The sequence below is a fragment of the Sebastes fasciatus genome, chromosome 4 (assembly GCF_043250625.1).
Source record: "Sebastes fasciatus isolate fSebFas1 chromosome 4, fSebFas1.pri, whole genome shotgun sequence".
NCBI classification, from domain to species: domain Eukaryota; kingdom Metazoa; phylum Chordata; class Actinopteri; order Perciformes; family Sebastidae; genus Sebastes; species Sebastes fasciatus.
This window is the reverse complement of record NC_133798.1, coordinates 14361239-14378195: the sequence shown is the minus strand read 5'-3', so window position 1 is coordinate 14378195 and position 16957 is coordinate 14361239. Positions and strand designations below refer to the sequence as shown.

Sequence of the window (16957 nt, the reverse complement as noted above, 5' to 3'; positions counted from 1 at the left end):
CTGTGCTTTTCCTGCTATGACAATTCAAGATGTCTGCTGTGAAGAAGCCTGTTTGCAGAATTCATTCTGTAAATAACTGTGGGTGCTCGTTCATTTAAAATCATTGTAGCAAAACATATTTATTAGTCCAAAAGTACAAAATAGAAATAACATTCACTCTAAGTTTCAGTAATAAGCACAGTAGCACAAACATATGGGATAAATCTCATATAGATCGTCCTCTATAGGCAGACAGGAGACACCACAGTCCAGTCCTCAGCTAAACCTCAGCTCGTTTTCCAGTCCATAGATCTTTGCCTTCAGCGCCAGCAGCTCACCCTGAACCTTCTTTGTCCTGCTGTTGGTCTGGCGTACCTCATGCAGGATGGCTAAGTCCTGGTTGGGCCCAATATTCAGAGTAGCCTGAAACAGTGGATACATATACACCTGGTTAAACAATTTAAATGTTAACTATGATATCAACGGTATGCAAGGCTGGAGGCGACAATTGTGAAACTATTTATTTAGTTTTCTTTAATAAAAGGTAATAATTTATGATCTGTTCACATCACATATTTTCTTTGAAAGAGCTCAAAACATGCGTGTTGTGTTGAAATCACAATATAATATATATTCTCCTGATCAAGACAAACAAAAATCAAGACATTAGTAGACTATTCAGAAAGTCTTTTTACCTTAAGGAGTTGTTTTTCGACATCTTTGAATTTCTGTCTGAGGTGCTTCAGGTCCGTCTTGAAGCCCTCCACCTCCATGGCCCTCCTCTTCTCCAGCGCCTCGTAGCGCTGAGTCATCAGCTGGAGACGCCTGGCCATTTTGTCCGAACGGTCCTGCACACAAACGGATTTGGTACGATGAAAAACATCAGTAACAAGAAACTTGGGGATCGCTATAAAATATGAACAATCAACCAGAGATGTGCATGAGTATAGTCCAACCATAGTACCTTAAATAATTCCCTGCCCACATCCCCTTCCTCTCTGATTTGGGACAGTTCTGTCTCCAGCGTAATGCACTGCTCTCTGTACATCTCTGCCAGACGGTGGGCTTGCTTCAGATCCTCCTGCATTGCCTGATGATGATTCATTTAAAGAAAAAGGTAAATTAAAAAAACTCCAACAAACACCTCAAAGCAATAAGAGCTTGTTTAAAAAGGGATAATTTAGCAGGAACGATTTCTTTTAAGTTTTTAGTTCTTCTTTTGGGATATAAAAAAAAAAATATATATATAAATTATGTTACTTTTAGTTCCTCCTTGTGTGTCTGCTGTAACTCTGGCTGAGGCCGGGTGAGGAGCAGGGCTGTGCTGCTGCTGGGCTGCCACGTTGGGCCCGTCTTCCTCAGACGGTTGTGGCAAGAGTCCAGCTCCTTCAGCAGCCGGTCTTTCTCCACCATCCAACCTTTCTCATTAGCCCGTGTGGCAAACTTTAGCTGTAAGAAATCTCTGGTGCTCTCATACAAAAGGTTCTGGGTTCGCTGGAGCCTGAGGTGTCAAATGTGAGAGAAAGGGCGAGTTATACATTGAGATGAGGCTGAAGACTGTACTTATTAACATTTAAAGTGATGAGTATGATTCCAGAAAGAAGAAAAACAAGTCACGATCCGCCTTTCACAACGTGAAAAAGGGTTGAAAGAGCATCATTCCTACAATACAGTCAGCTGTAGCACAGTAGTCGTGAACGACTAAGAACGCAGACTCACTTGTCAGTCAGAACTGTGACTCGCTCCTGATCTCTCTGTCGTTGTGCCTGTCCCTCTTCTGTTTGAATCCTTCGATCCTCCAGCAGAGACTCTACCTGCTCTTTAACCAGACGGGTTTGTTCCCCCATCTGAGCCTGCAGAGCCTCCACCTGCAAACATGAGCCACAAAAATAATAGCTTGGTGCCATAGACTGTATATAAAGATGGAAGACATGACAGCTCCCCAAAAGTGAAGTCAAATCATCTGGATCTCCCCCTGGTGGCTGGCTGCAGTATAGGTCATAAATCCCACCCCCTCCATGTTAGAGTGTGGGACATGAGACAAACTAAAAGTCAAAGTACACATCAAATAACATTTTCCCAAATACGGTTTCTGTAATTTTAGGTAGTTCTTATCACACTGATGTATGTTCAAGTGTTCATTTTTCTGATAAGTTTGGTTTTAATTAGTAATTTGATGCTATAAAAAGGGGGTGAGACGTCATGATTGACAGCTGCTCTGGGTGAAGTAGTTGCGGAGCCGGAGGCTCGGGAATTGTAAAGAGAGGAGATGTAACTTTAACTTTCCATAACCGTCACAAGTCTGTGTAATAGAACACGTGTCAATTTGATCATGAATGTAGTTATAGAGATATTATGGTTAGTTGTTGTGTCTTTCAAACTAAACGGCTACCGTGGTGCTAATGTAGCAGTTGGGTGGCTCAGGCGAACAAGCTGCGGCCATGCTCGGCTCGTGATTGGCCCGGGCGGATGTGTGGGCGGGACCTTGATACCTACTGCGCAGACTCTGGCTCCAATATATATATATATACAGTCTATGGTTGGTACACTCATCAGCAAAGCCATGGAGACAGGAGAAGGGGGAAAAAAATTCAGTCCCTTGTTAAACATATGCATTCAGAAAGTGGACACCTAGACCTACCTGTAGTAACAACGTCCGTTTGTCGTTCTTGTATTGTTCCAGGCTCTCTCCATTTACCCCGTCTGCTGATTTTGTTTTCCTGCTGCTCTCTGCTTAAACAGACATAAAATCAGAATGGCACAGTCTGTCTGGAGCAACTAAGCTTACTGTGCTTGAGTTTGACTAAACAGAAAACATTACCAGATCAGATACTGTCATTATTCAGGTTTGCTTAAACACGTTAACAGTGTTGACATCTTGATTAAAGAACACAACAAACAACAAATAATCATATTCACATCTTTCTTAAGTCATTTGACACAATTCAAATAATATTAAATGTGGAAAAGACATTTGCAAACCTTTCCTGGTCGCAACAGGTCTTAACTTTGTTGGCCTGAGATTGAGATTTTCTTCCGAACAGGATTCAGCCTTCTTCTGTCTGACAGTAACCTGAAATACGGTCAACACATCACATATAGCCGTCTTCAAAACATTGATTTTTTTTCTTCGCCTTTTTTTGCAGTCACAGACTTAATCACAGTGGAATAAAACTGTTTTTTTGTCATCCCACAAAAAAGACGAAAAAAAACTTATAGTATTTATATGTCACTGTGTCATTCAAATATGCAGGCAAAAGCTTGTGGAGACATCTGGAGCCGCTGTTAGAGGTGTAGCTAAGTCATGTGGTCAAGTAAGCAGCCAGAAAACATAAAATCTCAATTTATGTAAATAGAGATTTAACATGCCAATTTACATGCCCTCTTACAGCACAAGTTATTGTTAGAAATAACAAGCGATGAGCATTCCTTCGTCAGTTTGCTTATACATGTAAGTGGAACAAAATTGAGTAATGACCCTCACTGAAAATTGTGTTTGAAAATGTAGGAAATGACATTGTAATTATGTTATGGTTAGTCAAACTTTTTCACTGCAGATATTTTGGAAAAATACAGGTGGAAATAATCAACAATGGCTCTGTTCCATTTAGGCGTGCCATCCAATGCAGTATTTATTAAGGCACCTGTGTTTGACAGGTCAAGACGTCTGCTGTGAGAAAGGTCTATGATGAAATAAACATGTGTACCTTGTGAGGAGGTTCCCGATGGAAATATGTGATCTCTTCTACATCAGGACCCACCAGGGCAAGAAGGTGCTGGATTTTCTTCCTGTCCTCCAACTCTCTGTACAACAGTGAATTAGGTTAGATCGCTCGTATGTACAGAAGTGCAAAGAAAAAAAGAATAATGGTAATACAATACTGAAGAGTGAGACAGATATTAAAGGCCCTGCGCACCAACACTAGTGTTTTCTTTTACTCTGGCTGATTACACCTCGGTCAATCAAGAACAGTTTGTATATGCCTACGCAGTCTGTAAGGGCTTTAAATCATCAGAAATAATATGCAGCAGTATGTCCAATGGCAGCCAATCATATAGCCCAGTAACCTATTAACATCTAATAGGCCTTTTTTATATGACAGGCATTTACACTTGTCATATCAGGAAAAGCACAGGTATAACTACTATGGTTGCAAAATTTCAGGAATATTCAAGGTGGAACTAATAACTACTAACATTAATGTTACATTTAAGTGTCCCAGTAAGCCCTGTCAGTGATCAAACCCTAATTATTAATGATATTAATAACACCTGTGCTTTTCCTGCTATCACATGTTAAAATATCTGCTGGATTCATTATCAACCGTGCACCCACCTGATCTTTAGTCGGTCATTTTCTGCATACAGCCGAAGAGACTGTTCTCTCTCTTGGAAAAGGTAGACCTGCATGTCACTCAGAGCGTTTTGCAGCTCCGTAATCTCTCCCTCACGCTGTCGTACCTCCCAGTGTAGTTTATGCTGAGGTATAATAATTCCAGGACGGAGAGAAGATCAGTTAAAAAAAAAAAAGGTGAATATACTCCGTCATACCTGAAAAGCAGCATCACATACAAAGCAATCACATACGACTCCTGGCTTTGTCTCACCTGGTCCTCTGCGATGCTTTTGTACTTTTCCAGCATCTGCAGCAGCTCCTCATGTTCTCCGTCAAACTGGGCGATCTTCTGTCTGTAGAACTCCAGTAGCTCCCTTGAGGGGCGCAGGTACGCCAGCCGCTCATTGATGGGGGGAAGTGGGGAGTCAGGTTCTCGACCAGGGGTACGCATGTTGGCTCTGTGGTAAGAAAAGAAAAGACTTTACTAAGACTCAACTATAAGGCCTGTGGTATCTTTTAACATATAACATTATATTCTGTGCATGTACAGTACATGTCTGCAGCGAATTTTAGAAACAGCAAACAATTTAAATGAATGATTACCCAGGCATTAAAACCCACTTAAGGAGTGAGACTAAATCCATGTGGGATAAGACTTAGGACTTTAACAGTGGGGGACCAGACTGAGAAAATAAGTCTAAGCATCATTCAGGGAGATTAGTTAAAAGCTTTAGCATCTTTCTCACAATGGACACTCTCAGTGCTACAGTAACATTTCCCTGTTGATTATGTGGTCCTACCTGTGTGGTGTAGCATCTTTTGTTGGCGATCCCATCCCAGCACACAACACTGAAAACAAAAGTGGAAAAAAATAGTGTCGCTCAGCAATATTGCAAAATGGTTTGTTGTTGCAGGTCCAACACTCACCGATTTCCTACGGCCAACTCTGTAACAAGAAGCCAGCAGATAAAGCTTTGCAAATTCAATAAGAGATGGAATATACATGTTAATACAGAGATGTCAGCTTGGGGAGCACCTGTGAGAAATCATTATTAACTGAATACGGAGATATTTACAGCAAAACCTCTGTCCAAGACTGTTGTCAAACATGCCAATACTCAAGAGGTGTTGGGATACGGGTTAGGATATCCAAGGTAACAGAAAGTTAGTAAAAATGTAAAAGGAAAATGTGATACACACTGTCTTGAATTTCCCTCGGGATCAATAATCTATGTAAGAATATATACAATATAATATATATATAATAAATATTGTTATTTCTAAACCGAAACTAAAAACCCATCTATTTAGTCTGGCTTTTATGTAGTGTTTTATAATTTTATGGTTTTATTGTTTATACTTATTTTATTTATCATCATCGTTATAGTGTTTATTTTACTATATTTTCTTTAATCAACATAATATTGTTGATCATTATCTCTTTTATTCTATTTTATTAAAATTTCATTATTTTTATAAAATCTGCTTATTTTGTGTAGTTCCATAATTTTGTATTTATTTATTTATATTGTTATTTTTATTTTCCTTGTATTTTTATTTATCTTTTATTATCTTAAATACCCATCTTTTATTGCTCTCTTATTCAATGAACTTTTATATTGGTTGTTTTGGTGTTGCATTAGTCTCTAAATCCACTTTTAACATTCTACATTTTTGTCTGTACAGAACTTTGAATTGCATTTGACTTGTTTGAAAGGTTCTATATACATAAAGCTTGATTGATTGATTGATTGATATCTATAAGGAAAGTATCCACTTTGTATTTCAGTTGCCATGGGTTATCTACTATTAAGTAATAAGTCTACTATTCTTATAAGTATAACACACTTTAACTCTGACACATGTTCAGCTAAAAGACTGTTCTCAGTTGTAGCAGAATGAAGTTGTACTTCACGAGTAAAACAAATTCACAATGTCCATTATTATCGTTGCAAAGCAGATATGCTCCACCAGACTGTCTGTCTCTCATGATATGTATATTTACAGATGTAACTTCAGATTCTGCGAAAATAAAGGAAGCACATGAATAAATACAACAACGTGGCTATAGTAAATGTATCTCTGGCGTTTTCTGGCTGACATATTAATACATGTTACATACCCAGAGTCTGTAAGCCCTGAACTCCTCGGGGTCTGGGCAGCTTGTTGTTGATGATGTGATCGTTGCTATCACGCTTTTGAACCCCGGACGTTACCGCCTCTTCTTCTTCTTCGTGGTAAGTTGTTGTTGTTATTTTCCGTTGTTGTGCCCTCCAGCGGCCGGCCGGGCTGCTGTACTGTGTGAGTGGTGAAGTGTCATGAAAACATTAATAACACAGGCAAATATAAGATGGTAAGGGATAATTATTTATATTATATTATATATATTAGGGTTAGGGTTATATATATATATTATATTATTATATTATATTAGTATACTGCAGTTATTAATGTATTATGATTATTGTTACCCGGACATGACCCTCTTCGTTCTTGTTCACAAATGTAGTAACATGTTTATTGTATTTATCAACTATATATTTTATTTTTTATCAACAATTTTATTATTGTTTTTATTATGTATTAACTAATAAATATTTTTTTATTTTATTGTTGTTTTATTATTATTTATTAATATCACCTCATTGCTTTACACTGAAAATATACTGTATTATGACATTCAATTCAAACTTTATTGCAGACTCAAGGGCCAGATAAGAAAAAAAGAAAAAAACAACAACAACAATGCATTACATACATTACAATACAGGAAGCACTATAAAAAGTCATGATTAAAAGATATTAAAAATATTAATATTAATATAAATATATACATACATCAATGCCATACATCTTACAGAAAGTCTAAATTGTGTTTTTGTGAAAATGAAAATGAAAATTAAATTTTTTTCTAAAAAACTAAAAAATTAAAATTTAAGTTTCAGTTAAGAGAGGATTAGGTTTCATTTCTATATATACTCCCATCATAAACAAACCTACAGTGTTTCCGGTAGATAACCGGCTCTGAAATATAAAACAGAAAGGACAAAGGCAATGAAGGAGAAAATTAGTAAATAAATGAATTCATTAAAAAATTAAATGAAATGAAGGCAGATTAAATTAAGTATATTCACAAATGTAGTAACATTTGTTTTTATAAAAAAAATAGTTTATATTATTTATCAACTATATATTTTATTTTTTATCAACAATTGAATTATTGTTTTTATTATGTATTAACTAATACATTATTGTTATTGTTGTTGTTATTATTATTATCGTTGTTTTATTATTATTTATTAATATCACCTCATTACTTTACACTGAAAATATACTGTATTATGACATTCAATTCAAACTTTATTGCAGACTCAAGGTCCACATAATAAAAAGGAAAAATAAAACCAATACATTACATATAATACATAACAATACAGGAAGCTCTATAAAAAGTCATGATTAAATATTAATATTAATATATACATACATCAATGCCATACATCTTACAGAAAGTCTAAATTGTGTTTATAATGTTGAAAATTAAAATTTAAGTTTCAGTTAAGAGAGGATTAGGTTTCATTTCTATATAAATCCCATCATAAACAAACCTACAGTGATTCCGGTAGATAACCGGCTCTGAAATATAAAACAGAAAGGACAAAGGCAATGAAGGAGAAAATGAGTAAATAAATGAATTCATTAAAAAATGAAATGAAATGAAGGCAGATTAAATTAAGTATGTTCACAAATGTAGTAACATTTGTTTTTATAAAAAAATATTGTATATATCAACTTTATATTATACTTTTTACTAACAATGTTATTATTGTTTTTATTATATATTAACTAATACATTATTATTATTGTTGTCTTATTATTATTTATTAATATCACATCATTACTTTATACTGAAAATATACTGTATTATGACATCTTACAGAAAGACTAAATTGTGTTTATAATGTTGAAAATGAAAATGTAAGTTCCAGTTAAGAGAGGTTATATATATTTATTATATATTATAGGTTTCATTTCTACATAAACTCCCATCATAAACAAACCTACAGTGTTTCCGGTAGAGAACCGGCTCTGCGCATGCGCGTTCACCAGAGGTTGCAGACTGTCGGTCAGTGTGTAACGTTACTGAATAATGGCAGCAGCTACTCTAACTACACTATCAGCCATGAGGAGATAACGCTGAGCCCATTTCACTCTCACTGTTACCATGACCCATTTCTACAGTCGCAGGTAGCCGGTTACCGTTAACTCAGCTTCAAGTAGCTCAGCTCTGAGCTTTTACTGTCTCTTGTTTACCAGCCCGGCTTTTACTCACAAAGTGCCCGCAGACATGCAGAGAATAAGGTCTCTGAAAACCGCCTGGCAGCTGCTGAAATCCAGCTGTGAGGAAGCAGCAAAACAAGTCAACATCTCGCCTTCGACCTCACGAAATTACAGCCATGTAAGTACATGCAAACTTTATTTACATTAAGATAGAGGTGAATGAAGACAAAGTTAAAGGTCCCATAGCATGCTCATTTTCAGGTTCATACTTGTATTTTGTGTTTCTCCTAGAACATGTTTACATGCTGTAATGTTAAAAAAAACAACTTTATTTTCCTCATACTGTCTGCCTGAATATGCCTGTATTTACCCTCTTTCTGAAACGCTCTGTTTGACGGAATTGCAACAGAATTGCGTTGCTAGGCAACAGCTTGGGTCCATGTGTACTTCCTGTCAGCCGATGACATTCACATACACTGCAACAGGAAATAAACTGGGACACATTTAGTATGTTTACATTTAAAACTGTGTAAAGGGTCTAAATATTGTATATTCGTGACATCACGAATGGGCAGAAATCCTGACAGCTCATTTCAAATGTAGAGTTTCTGAATACGGGCTGTGTGTATTTCCCTGTGGATTGAGTGTTTCGATACTTTCACAGTGTTTATATAACACTTAAACCTGCTTCAAAATAATAAAAAAACATGAAAATCTCAGTTTTTTTATAATATGGGACCTTTAAGAAAAAGACATGCGCTTTTCATCTGTTGTGCTTATTTGTTTGCCAATTGCAAAGCTAAAATGGAAAGAAAACACATTGAACACCATGTTGAAGCTAATTACAGCACACACACACGGATGATGATTACTGTGGTGTTAAGCACATCTCACATTTACAACACCAGTTATTACTATCATCATCAATGAGTTCTCTGCTCCAATAAAACTGTGGTGGTGTGTAATTTATATACTCTGAGGACAAAGTCTCACGCAGTTCCCTGTGTGTGAAGTGACGAGATTATGACGAGAACTCAGTCTGTAGTGTCACAGCAAGTTAATGAACAACCGCATGTTTTCACACTGCACATGCCACCACTCTCTGGCTCCCAGCTCCCTCCTCAGGGCTCCAGCTCCTTCGGGCTCCTCTTTGACATTGATGGGGTGCTGGTTCGAGGCAGGACGCCGATCCCTGCAGCCAAGCAGTGCTTCAAGAACCTGGTGGACCGCCATGGGAAATACAAGGTGCCTGTGGTGTTCGTCACCAACGCTGGGAACTGCATGAGGCAGACCAAAGCTGAGTTTCTGTCACATCTGCTTGAGGTGGAGGTAAAATGAATGAACACTCAATATCTTTTTGTAAATGTCCTCAGCGTGCTTTGTCTTGTGTTTTTTTTCTTCTTCTTCTCTGACATCAACCTTTAATTCTCAGGTGTCTCCAGACCAGGTGATGCTGTCCCACAGTCCTTTGCGAATGTTCACCCAGTTCCACAAAATGCGCGTGCTGGTGTCGGGACAGGGTCCCGTGGAGGAGGTCGCACACAAGTATCCTGTCTTAAATCTGGGACTCCCTCTGGATGTTGACCTCAAAAGTGTGCACGTTCTGTTTATTCAGTGTATTTCTGTTCATGTGCCACGTAGTTATCAGTATGTAATCTTTGTACCCTTTGATGTCTGACTGTCTCCGTGAGGCCCTTTCACCGATTTCTTTCTTTTTTTTAGGGATTGGAGTGAGTTTCTTTTTCTTTTTCTCCTGTGGGGTTTGTCATTAGTTCAAATTCAACACCAAATCTCAGAATAACCTAGTGGTTAACACCTGAACATATAAAGAAATATAGTAAGGAAACAAATTATAGAATGAAAAATCCCCATTGCAAGCAGGTGGTATCTGTGATTCTTTAGTTAGACAGAAGTGTTTCCTTCATATGTGTTTTTTGGCTCATAACTCATCTGTTTGACTTTAACACACCAAACTTCAGCCTGGGCTTTCAGGATGTCGTTACAATAGATATGCTCAGGGAGGCATATCCTCTTCTAGATGTCGTTGATCACAACAGAAGACCCAAAGATAGTGTAAGCAGTATCAATATTGAAGCCAGTTCTTGTTCAGTTACGGATGAGCGAGACATCTAATCAATTGTGTGTATTGTCCTACAGATTCCCTCCACCAAAGGCTTACCGCCAATAGACGGTATGTTTCCACACAGTGTTTATATTTGTATTGAACACAGGTATGGCTGTCTTTTTATGTTATTTCCTTCTTCGCATGTTTGTTCCTCCAGCTGTCATCCTATTTGGTGAGCCAATCAGATGGGAGACCAACCTTCAGCTCATCGTCGACGTGCTCCTGACAAACGGGAAACAAGACAGCGCCTGGAGTTCGATGCGGTACCCTCACATCCCGGTCTTGGCCTGTAATATGGACCTGCTGTGGATGGCCGAGGCGAAGAATCCCAGGTACTGTGTGCGTGCGTGCGTGCGTGCGTGCGTGCGTGTCAAAAATACACACCCTGAAACATTATTAAAAGTGTTAATATTATACTAAATGTCCCTGTGTCACAGGTTTGGTCACGGTATGTTCCTGGTGTGCCTAGAGAGCCTGTACAAGAAGGTCACCGGCAATGAGCTGAAGTACGAGGCTCTGATCGGTAAACCCAGCGTGGTGACGTATAACTACGCTGAGCTGCTGATTAGACAGCAGGCTGAGAGACTTGGCTGGACCACACCTGTGAAAACGCTGTATGCTATAGGGTGAGTCACTCAGTCGTCTCTTGACTTTCGACCCACATTTGACACTTCAAGACACACAAGAATCATGCTGTTTTGTCCCTTTGTCTGACACAATAACTTTAATTTGAAGAAAGAGCTCCTTTTAATGTGCCGTCACTGACTCCATCTCCTTTTACAGCGATAACCCCATGGCTGACATATACGGTGCCAACCTGTACAACCACTACCTGCGGGCTTCTCACCGCACCAAGGCCCAGATGCAGGCTAAGAGCGGCGGAGTAGGAGTAGATGCCTTGCCAGAAACTGTTGATGATGGCCCAAAAATGACATCAGCGGAACTAGGTGGAGCGTCAGGTGTGTACGGGGCGGAGGAGGACCTCCCCGAGGGCTGCAGCTCCATCCTGGTGTGCACAGGAGTGTACAGCAGAGAGCAGCAGGAGCTGCCCGCGGACCCGGCGCATACCGTCTCAGAGCAGCGCATCTTCCACGGCCACAGGGACTTCCGCTTTGACCCCAGCCTCACGCAGCCGTCCTTCGTGGTGGAGGACGTGAAGGAGGCGGTGGAGCTGGTGTTTCAGCAGGAAGGCTGGCCTCTGGAGTAGGATGAGTGGTTCGCAAACTCACAGCCGTCCAGTAAACAGCTCTAACTGGTAGCAGCAGAAGCTTTATGAGCGTTTGTTTTTTTACTAATATATGGCCCTGATTATCACAGAGGAGATGTAGCTGTTTCACGTCAAAGTGCCATAGAATCAGCTGCAAAAAGCAACAATATGCAGTTTTAACACCCAATGGAAAGTTACACCCATTTTAAGTCAGTCATGCATGGTAATGTCTTACAGACTGCTGCAGTATTTTTTTCATTTAATGAACACACATCAGTTTCTAATCGCCCTACAGTACCTACTACTTCCTCTTTACTGTATGTCAAGGACTCAAGTTCTTTTTTTCATGGATTGTTAAAAAGTCTACATGTTGAGTTACATGCATTTTTTCTGCACTCAGACTTTTATCTAGTATCTGTAAGTTCAGGGATGACAGACATAGTTCAAACATAGTTACACCTTAAACTGGATCAGATTGATTCAGAAAGAATGAGCCCTGTATAAAGACACATCTTCTGGTTCATCTGTGACACAGCGTATTGTCTAGAGACAAAGATGGATTTGATTCTTTGCACAACCGTCTACCTAACTGGGTCATCTTGCCTTTCCAAAATATACACCCCAACCCCCAGCGGGTCTTAACTAGACCAGTCCTGCTGTTTGTTTTTACTGCTATCATATTTCAGCTTGATTTGTTTTTAAGATAGGGTGAATGCGTAACCACTAATGCTGATGAGATTAAGTTGCCAGGTTTCAGTTTAGTACCTCATTTGGTCTCAAACAAGAGCACGGTACTGTTATTTTAGTATTGTTTTGTAGAATTGAAAAGTCCCAGTTTCAACAGAAATGAAAAAGGTGCTATTTTTCTGTCAAATGGTTAAAGTAATTAGAACTTTATGAATGGTTAATGTGAATGTTTGTAATCAAAGACTTTTGTGGCAGAAAAAGGTACCTAAAGTTGCAGCACCACTGAAATGTTCACACTGTCCTGGTGTGTTATATATTTGTAGCAGATATGACAAAGAAGGATTTGCAAGTGAATAAATTGTAGGTTAAAACTGTGGAAATGTGCTGAAAGAGCCGTACTGAATGAAAGAACAATTAAAAAGGACGAAAGACACACAAAGTTGCTTGTCGAGTGAAATCATTCTGTATGCTGTATCACATTCAGCAGCAGTTATCCTCAGATGAAAATATAACAAAAAACGTTTGATAAGCAACCACCATTTATACCTGTGTTACTGATACTACAAACTATAAATATTAAATGTCAAAATATGTACAAAACGTTCACACACACAATGCAATGTAGTTTCTCCTAAACAAGTCTTAAACAACACATCATCCCTGCTTCAGTCCGCTCAGCAGCCACACCTTTTATCTGAAGACGAACCGCCATGGACCGGGTGGGAGCTGCTATTCAACATAAATTGAGGTGAGTCTTCAGAAATCTCGTCTACGATGGTCATGCCGTTGCGTGCCAGCAGCTCCCGGGCCATGAGGACGAAGGCCGCCTCCACGTTCTGGGCCTCCTTGGCCGAGGTTTCCAGAGCGGCCAGCGCACCTTTGTTTTCTGCCAGAGTGCACGCGTCCTCGAACAACACCTGCCTCTGAGCCTGAAGGTCTGACTTATTACCTGCAAGGTTGAACAGAGCAGGAAGTGAAATAAGTTGTCAATCTCTATCATTGTAATCTGACATTTTCTCTATTTAATGTTTTGTCGATCAAATGAGAGAAAATTGTGGAAATTATTTCTCAATCTACCACAATTTTTCACAATTACCCAGATCCCAATGTCTTGTATTGATATTGCTTGTTTTCTCCGACCAACAGTACAAACCCCAAAAGATTGCTATCATATATGACAAAGAAAAGTATCAAATCCTCACATTTGAGAAGCTGGAATCAGATAATGTTCAGCATTTTTGCTTGAAAAATTACTTAAAGGGGAATTACACCCATTTTCAAAATTCATACTTGTTACTCCTGTGGTCTAAGACAGTCCAAAAATATCAATAAACATGAACAACTCTCTCATATCCCAAAACTAGAGCGCTAAAACTCAAACTTGTGATGTCATAGTCTGGAGCTGCTCCATAGACAATAAATGGGGAGAGATGTTCTAGATGACACTGAGAGCATCCAGGGAAATGTTCTGGGTACATTTTGTTTTTCACAACTGACAACACTACAATAGAATAAAGATCATTTGGGTATAAAAAAGAAAAACATTTTGTGGGTCCACAAAATCAGTCTCTCATTCTTTGTCTATGGAGCAGCTCCAGACTTTATACTCTATGACATCACAAGATTGCGACTTACTTCTCTGGTGTCTGGCTTTGAAAGAGAGCAGCTCATGTTAAAAAATATTGATTGAACTTTCCTAGCCCATGGAAATAACATATTGGAATTCTTAATTTAGGTGGTGTTCCCCTTGAAATGATTGTTTATCAAAACGGTATATTGTTCTGTCGATTGACATCATTTAATCCACTGATTGTTTCAGCTCATCAAACCAACAGTCCAACACCCCAAGATATTCAGTTTACTAATCATATAAAAGCTGAAACCAGAGAATGATTGGAGTTTTTGGTTGACAAATTATCAAAATAGTTGTACATTATCAGATGAAAAAAGGTTGGGAATCACTGGTGTATTGTGTCCTACAGTCTAGGAATATGTTTTGGGGTTTACTGACCAATATAAAACCAACTTATTCTCACTCTACTACTCACCAATGAGGATCAGGACCACGCTGGCCGCCCCAAACTGCTCCACCTCCCTGATCCAGTGAGTGACGGATTCAAACGTGGTGCGGCGTGTGATGTCATAGGCCACTATGGCCCCGTGGGCACTGCGGTAATAGCTTTGAGTTATGGTGCGGAAACGCTCCTGTCCTGCTGTGTCCCACACCTGCATCTGCAATGACAACACAAAACTCAATCCAATGTGACTTAAATGATTGTTCTTTTGCTTCAAAAACACTCTTCAGAAGTTATTCAGACGTGCTGTGAACTCTGAGTCATTGTGCCAAAACTCATTAGCATAACAAAACATCCATGCAGTTAACGAATTAACACACCCAGAAAGCTAACACATAGATGATGTCATCTGAAGGAGGCAGTCAGCCACTCTTTAGAGGAAAAAAATACTGATCAACTGAAGCAAGCAAAGGGAGTATTTACTTTGAGATAAGAGACACATCTCACATCAAAATATACCCATGATCAAATTAAGTGATCCCTAATGTATGTGGGAATGATTGTGCATCATAAGCTGTGATCCAGGAATGTGTTTGAGCAAAACTCAACTTCTAAAAGCATGAAAAGAGCAGAGTGCATGTCACCTACCTTCACTTTCTTGCCATCGATGTCCAGGGTGCGAACAGTGAAGTCGACCCCGATGGTGTTTTGCTGTTTCTCGATGAATATGCCGGACTTGAACCTCTGGACCACGCAGGTCTTCCCCACATCTGAGTCCCCAACCAGGATGATTTTGAAAAGAAAGTCGAAAGAGTCCTCAATCTCCGGCCCTGCAGACTGCATGGTGAAGGGAGGAATATATACACAGAAAAAACAACACACACACACACACACACACTGATGCTGAAACACTAGATCCAAGATCTCTGTGCCTCTATGCAACAGAACTGGTTCCTTCCAAGTTGTGTCAATAAAAACGCAGACTATTTACAGACACAGCAGTCACATCCTTGTCAGAAAAAAAAGGGGCTAATCAGGTTTATACCAGCAGTATATAAGAGTTCATGTGGCTCCAGCTGAATATGTGATCCACAGGTGAAGTTGTCCCAGTCAGATTAAAAAAAAAACACTAAATATATGAATAATCTCACTGTTGAATCCAGTTTTTACTCCAACAGCTTGCCTCTTCTGTCATTTTTAACCTCATTCACAAACTCTACTCAGGATTCAAATTCCCTTTTTCCTGTAAGTATGTCAGCATCCAAAAGTTGTGTTTCTTCATCCTGTGCTTGTTTCCATGTCTATCGGACACATTCTTGAAGTCTTAAACACACGTTTACTCTGCACTGCTGCCCTTTAGACTGTCACTCTCTCTGCCCTCTACACCGCTCCCCCCTCACTTTCAGTCTGAGATATTATAGACACGCCTCCTACCTGTCTTGGTAGGTGTGACCTCCAACTGCCGGCCCACCTGCACCACTGCATCTTGGGATGTGAGTTTTCTATTCAGGCTCTGCAGTAGGACACAATACCTGGAAGAGGCAGAAATAAAACTCAATGACCTGAAACATCGCTTATTAACAAAAGTAATGGCTCAGGCATGTGGATGGGATAGATTTAGACATACTGAGCTCTCTGGTTTTATAACTAACTGGTTATGACTTACCATTTTAGTTAGAGGTACACAGAGAGCCGAAGTGCTGGAGGCTGACTTTGAACAGAATAGCATATCTTTATGAAGACAGGTTCTGCTTACAAGGCTCAGTGTGCAAATATCCCTGAGCAAACACTTAAACCACTCCTGCAAATTTCACATCTCCTGACAGAAAGTAAACACTTGACATGTGTCTTAACAGCTGTCCTTTGGACCCCAGAATGTTTTTTGTACATTTTAAAAACGCCCTACACTGTTATCCCCCTGGCTGACTACTGTCAACTAACACATTCCACAGCACTCAACAACAGACGGGGGGTTAAGCATAGCGTAAGCACTGACAAAACACGACAGACACATTGAAAGGATGCAGTTAAAGACAGGATAATCTAACATAATTAAAATCATTTTACCTCAGGCTGCATACATTGATATCACAGTGAGATGTTAACACAGAATGAGGATACTGCTCTGAATCTGAATCAGTCTCTCTCTTTCTCTCTCCACCCCCTCACTTGTTCTGTCGTCATCTCAGCCCATAGAAGAACAAGGCACAGCTGGACACAGAACAATGTGTGAGTGTGAGGGGCACTTTACCAAGCTGGGTCTATCTTTGGCCGTGACCACCAGCCACCTTCTTTCTGCTGTGTGGTTGTGTGTGGTTGATGCCTTA

The 16957-nt window shown here is 39.4% G+C and overlaps 3 protein-coding genes across 6 annotated transcripts; 1 reads left to right on the top strand and 2 right to left on the bottom strand.

The window, feature by feature from the left end:
• Positions 1-93: 93 nt before the first annotated feature.
• On the bottom strand, positions 94-6611 carry ccdc77 (coiled-coil domain containing 77). Of its 3 annotated transcripts, XM_074632185.1 has the most exons (13): positions 6438-6481; positions 5243-5261; positions 5116-5164; positions 4587-4773; positions 4316-4458; positions 3687-3783; positions 2962-3052; positions 2621-2712; positions 1699-1847; positions 1240-1480; positions 944-1069; positions 675-827; positions 94-402 (listed from the first exon to the last, which is right to left on the bottom strand). In XM_074632185.1, exons 3-13 carry the CDS (start codon positions 5148-5150, stop codon positions 256-258), a joined length of 1461 nt encoding a protein of 486 aa, XP_074488286.1. In that variant the 5' UTR covers positions 5151-5164; positions 5243-5261; positions 6438-6481; the 3' UTR covers positions 94-255. The 3 variants fall into 3 exon arrangements, with proteins under 3 accessions (XP_074488286.1, XP_074488288.1, XP_074488287.1); XM_074632187.1 differs by lacking the exon at positions 5243-5261 and having other exon boundaries at positions 6438-6611; XM_074632186.1 differs by lacking the exon at positions 5243-5261 and having other exon boundaries at positions 2621-2709; positions 6438-6550.
• A 1811-nt stretch (positions 6612-8422) lies between these two features.
• On the top strand, positions 8423-13054 carry hdhd5 (haloacid dehalogenase like hydrolase domain containing 5). Its single transcript, XM_074632180.1, has 8 exons — positions 8423-8774; positions 9710-9925; positions 10029-10141; positions 10576-10669; positions 10754-10787; positions 10879-11053; positions 11159-11347; positions 11505-13054. Exons 1-8 carry the CDS (start codon positions 8664-8666, stop codon positions 11926-11928), a joined length of 1356 nt encoding a protein of 451 aa, XP_074488281.1. The 5' UTR covers positions 8423-8663; the 3' UTR covers positions 11929-13054.
• Positions 13055-13058: 4 nt separating this feature from the next.
• rab19 (RAB19, member RAS oncogene family) lies at positions 13059-16900 on the bottom strand. Of its 2 annotated transcripts, XM_074632184.1 has the most exons (6): positions 16698-16900; positions 16297-16341; positions 16065-16162; positions 15279-15467; positions 14664-14847; positions 13059-13564 (listed from the first exon to the last, which is right to left on the bottom strand). In XM_074632184.1, the coding sequence occupies exons 3-6, from the start codon at positions 16113-16115 to the stop codon at positions 13290-13292; spliced, it is 699 nt and encodes a 232-aa protein (XP_074488285.1). In that variant the 5' UTR covers positions 16116-16162; positions 16297-16341; positions 16698-16900; the 3' UTR covers positions 13059-13289. The 2 variants fall into 2 exon arrangements, with proteins under 2 accessions (XP_074488285.1, XP_074488283.1); XM_074632182.1 differs by lacking the exon at positions 16297-16341.
• Positions 16901-16957: the final 57 nt, after the last annotated feature.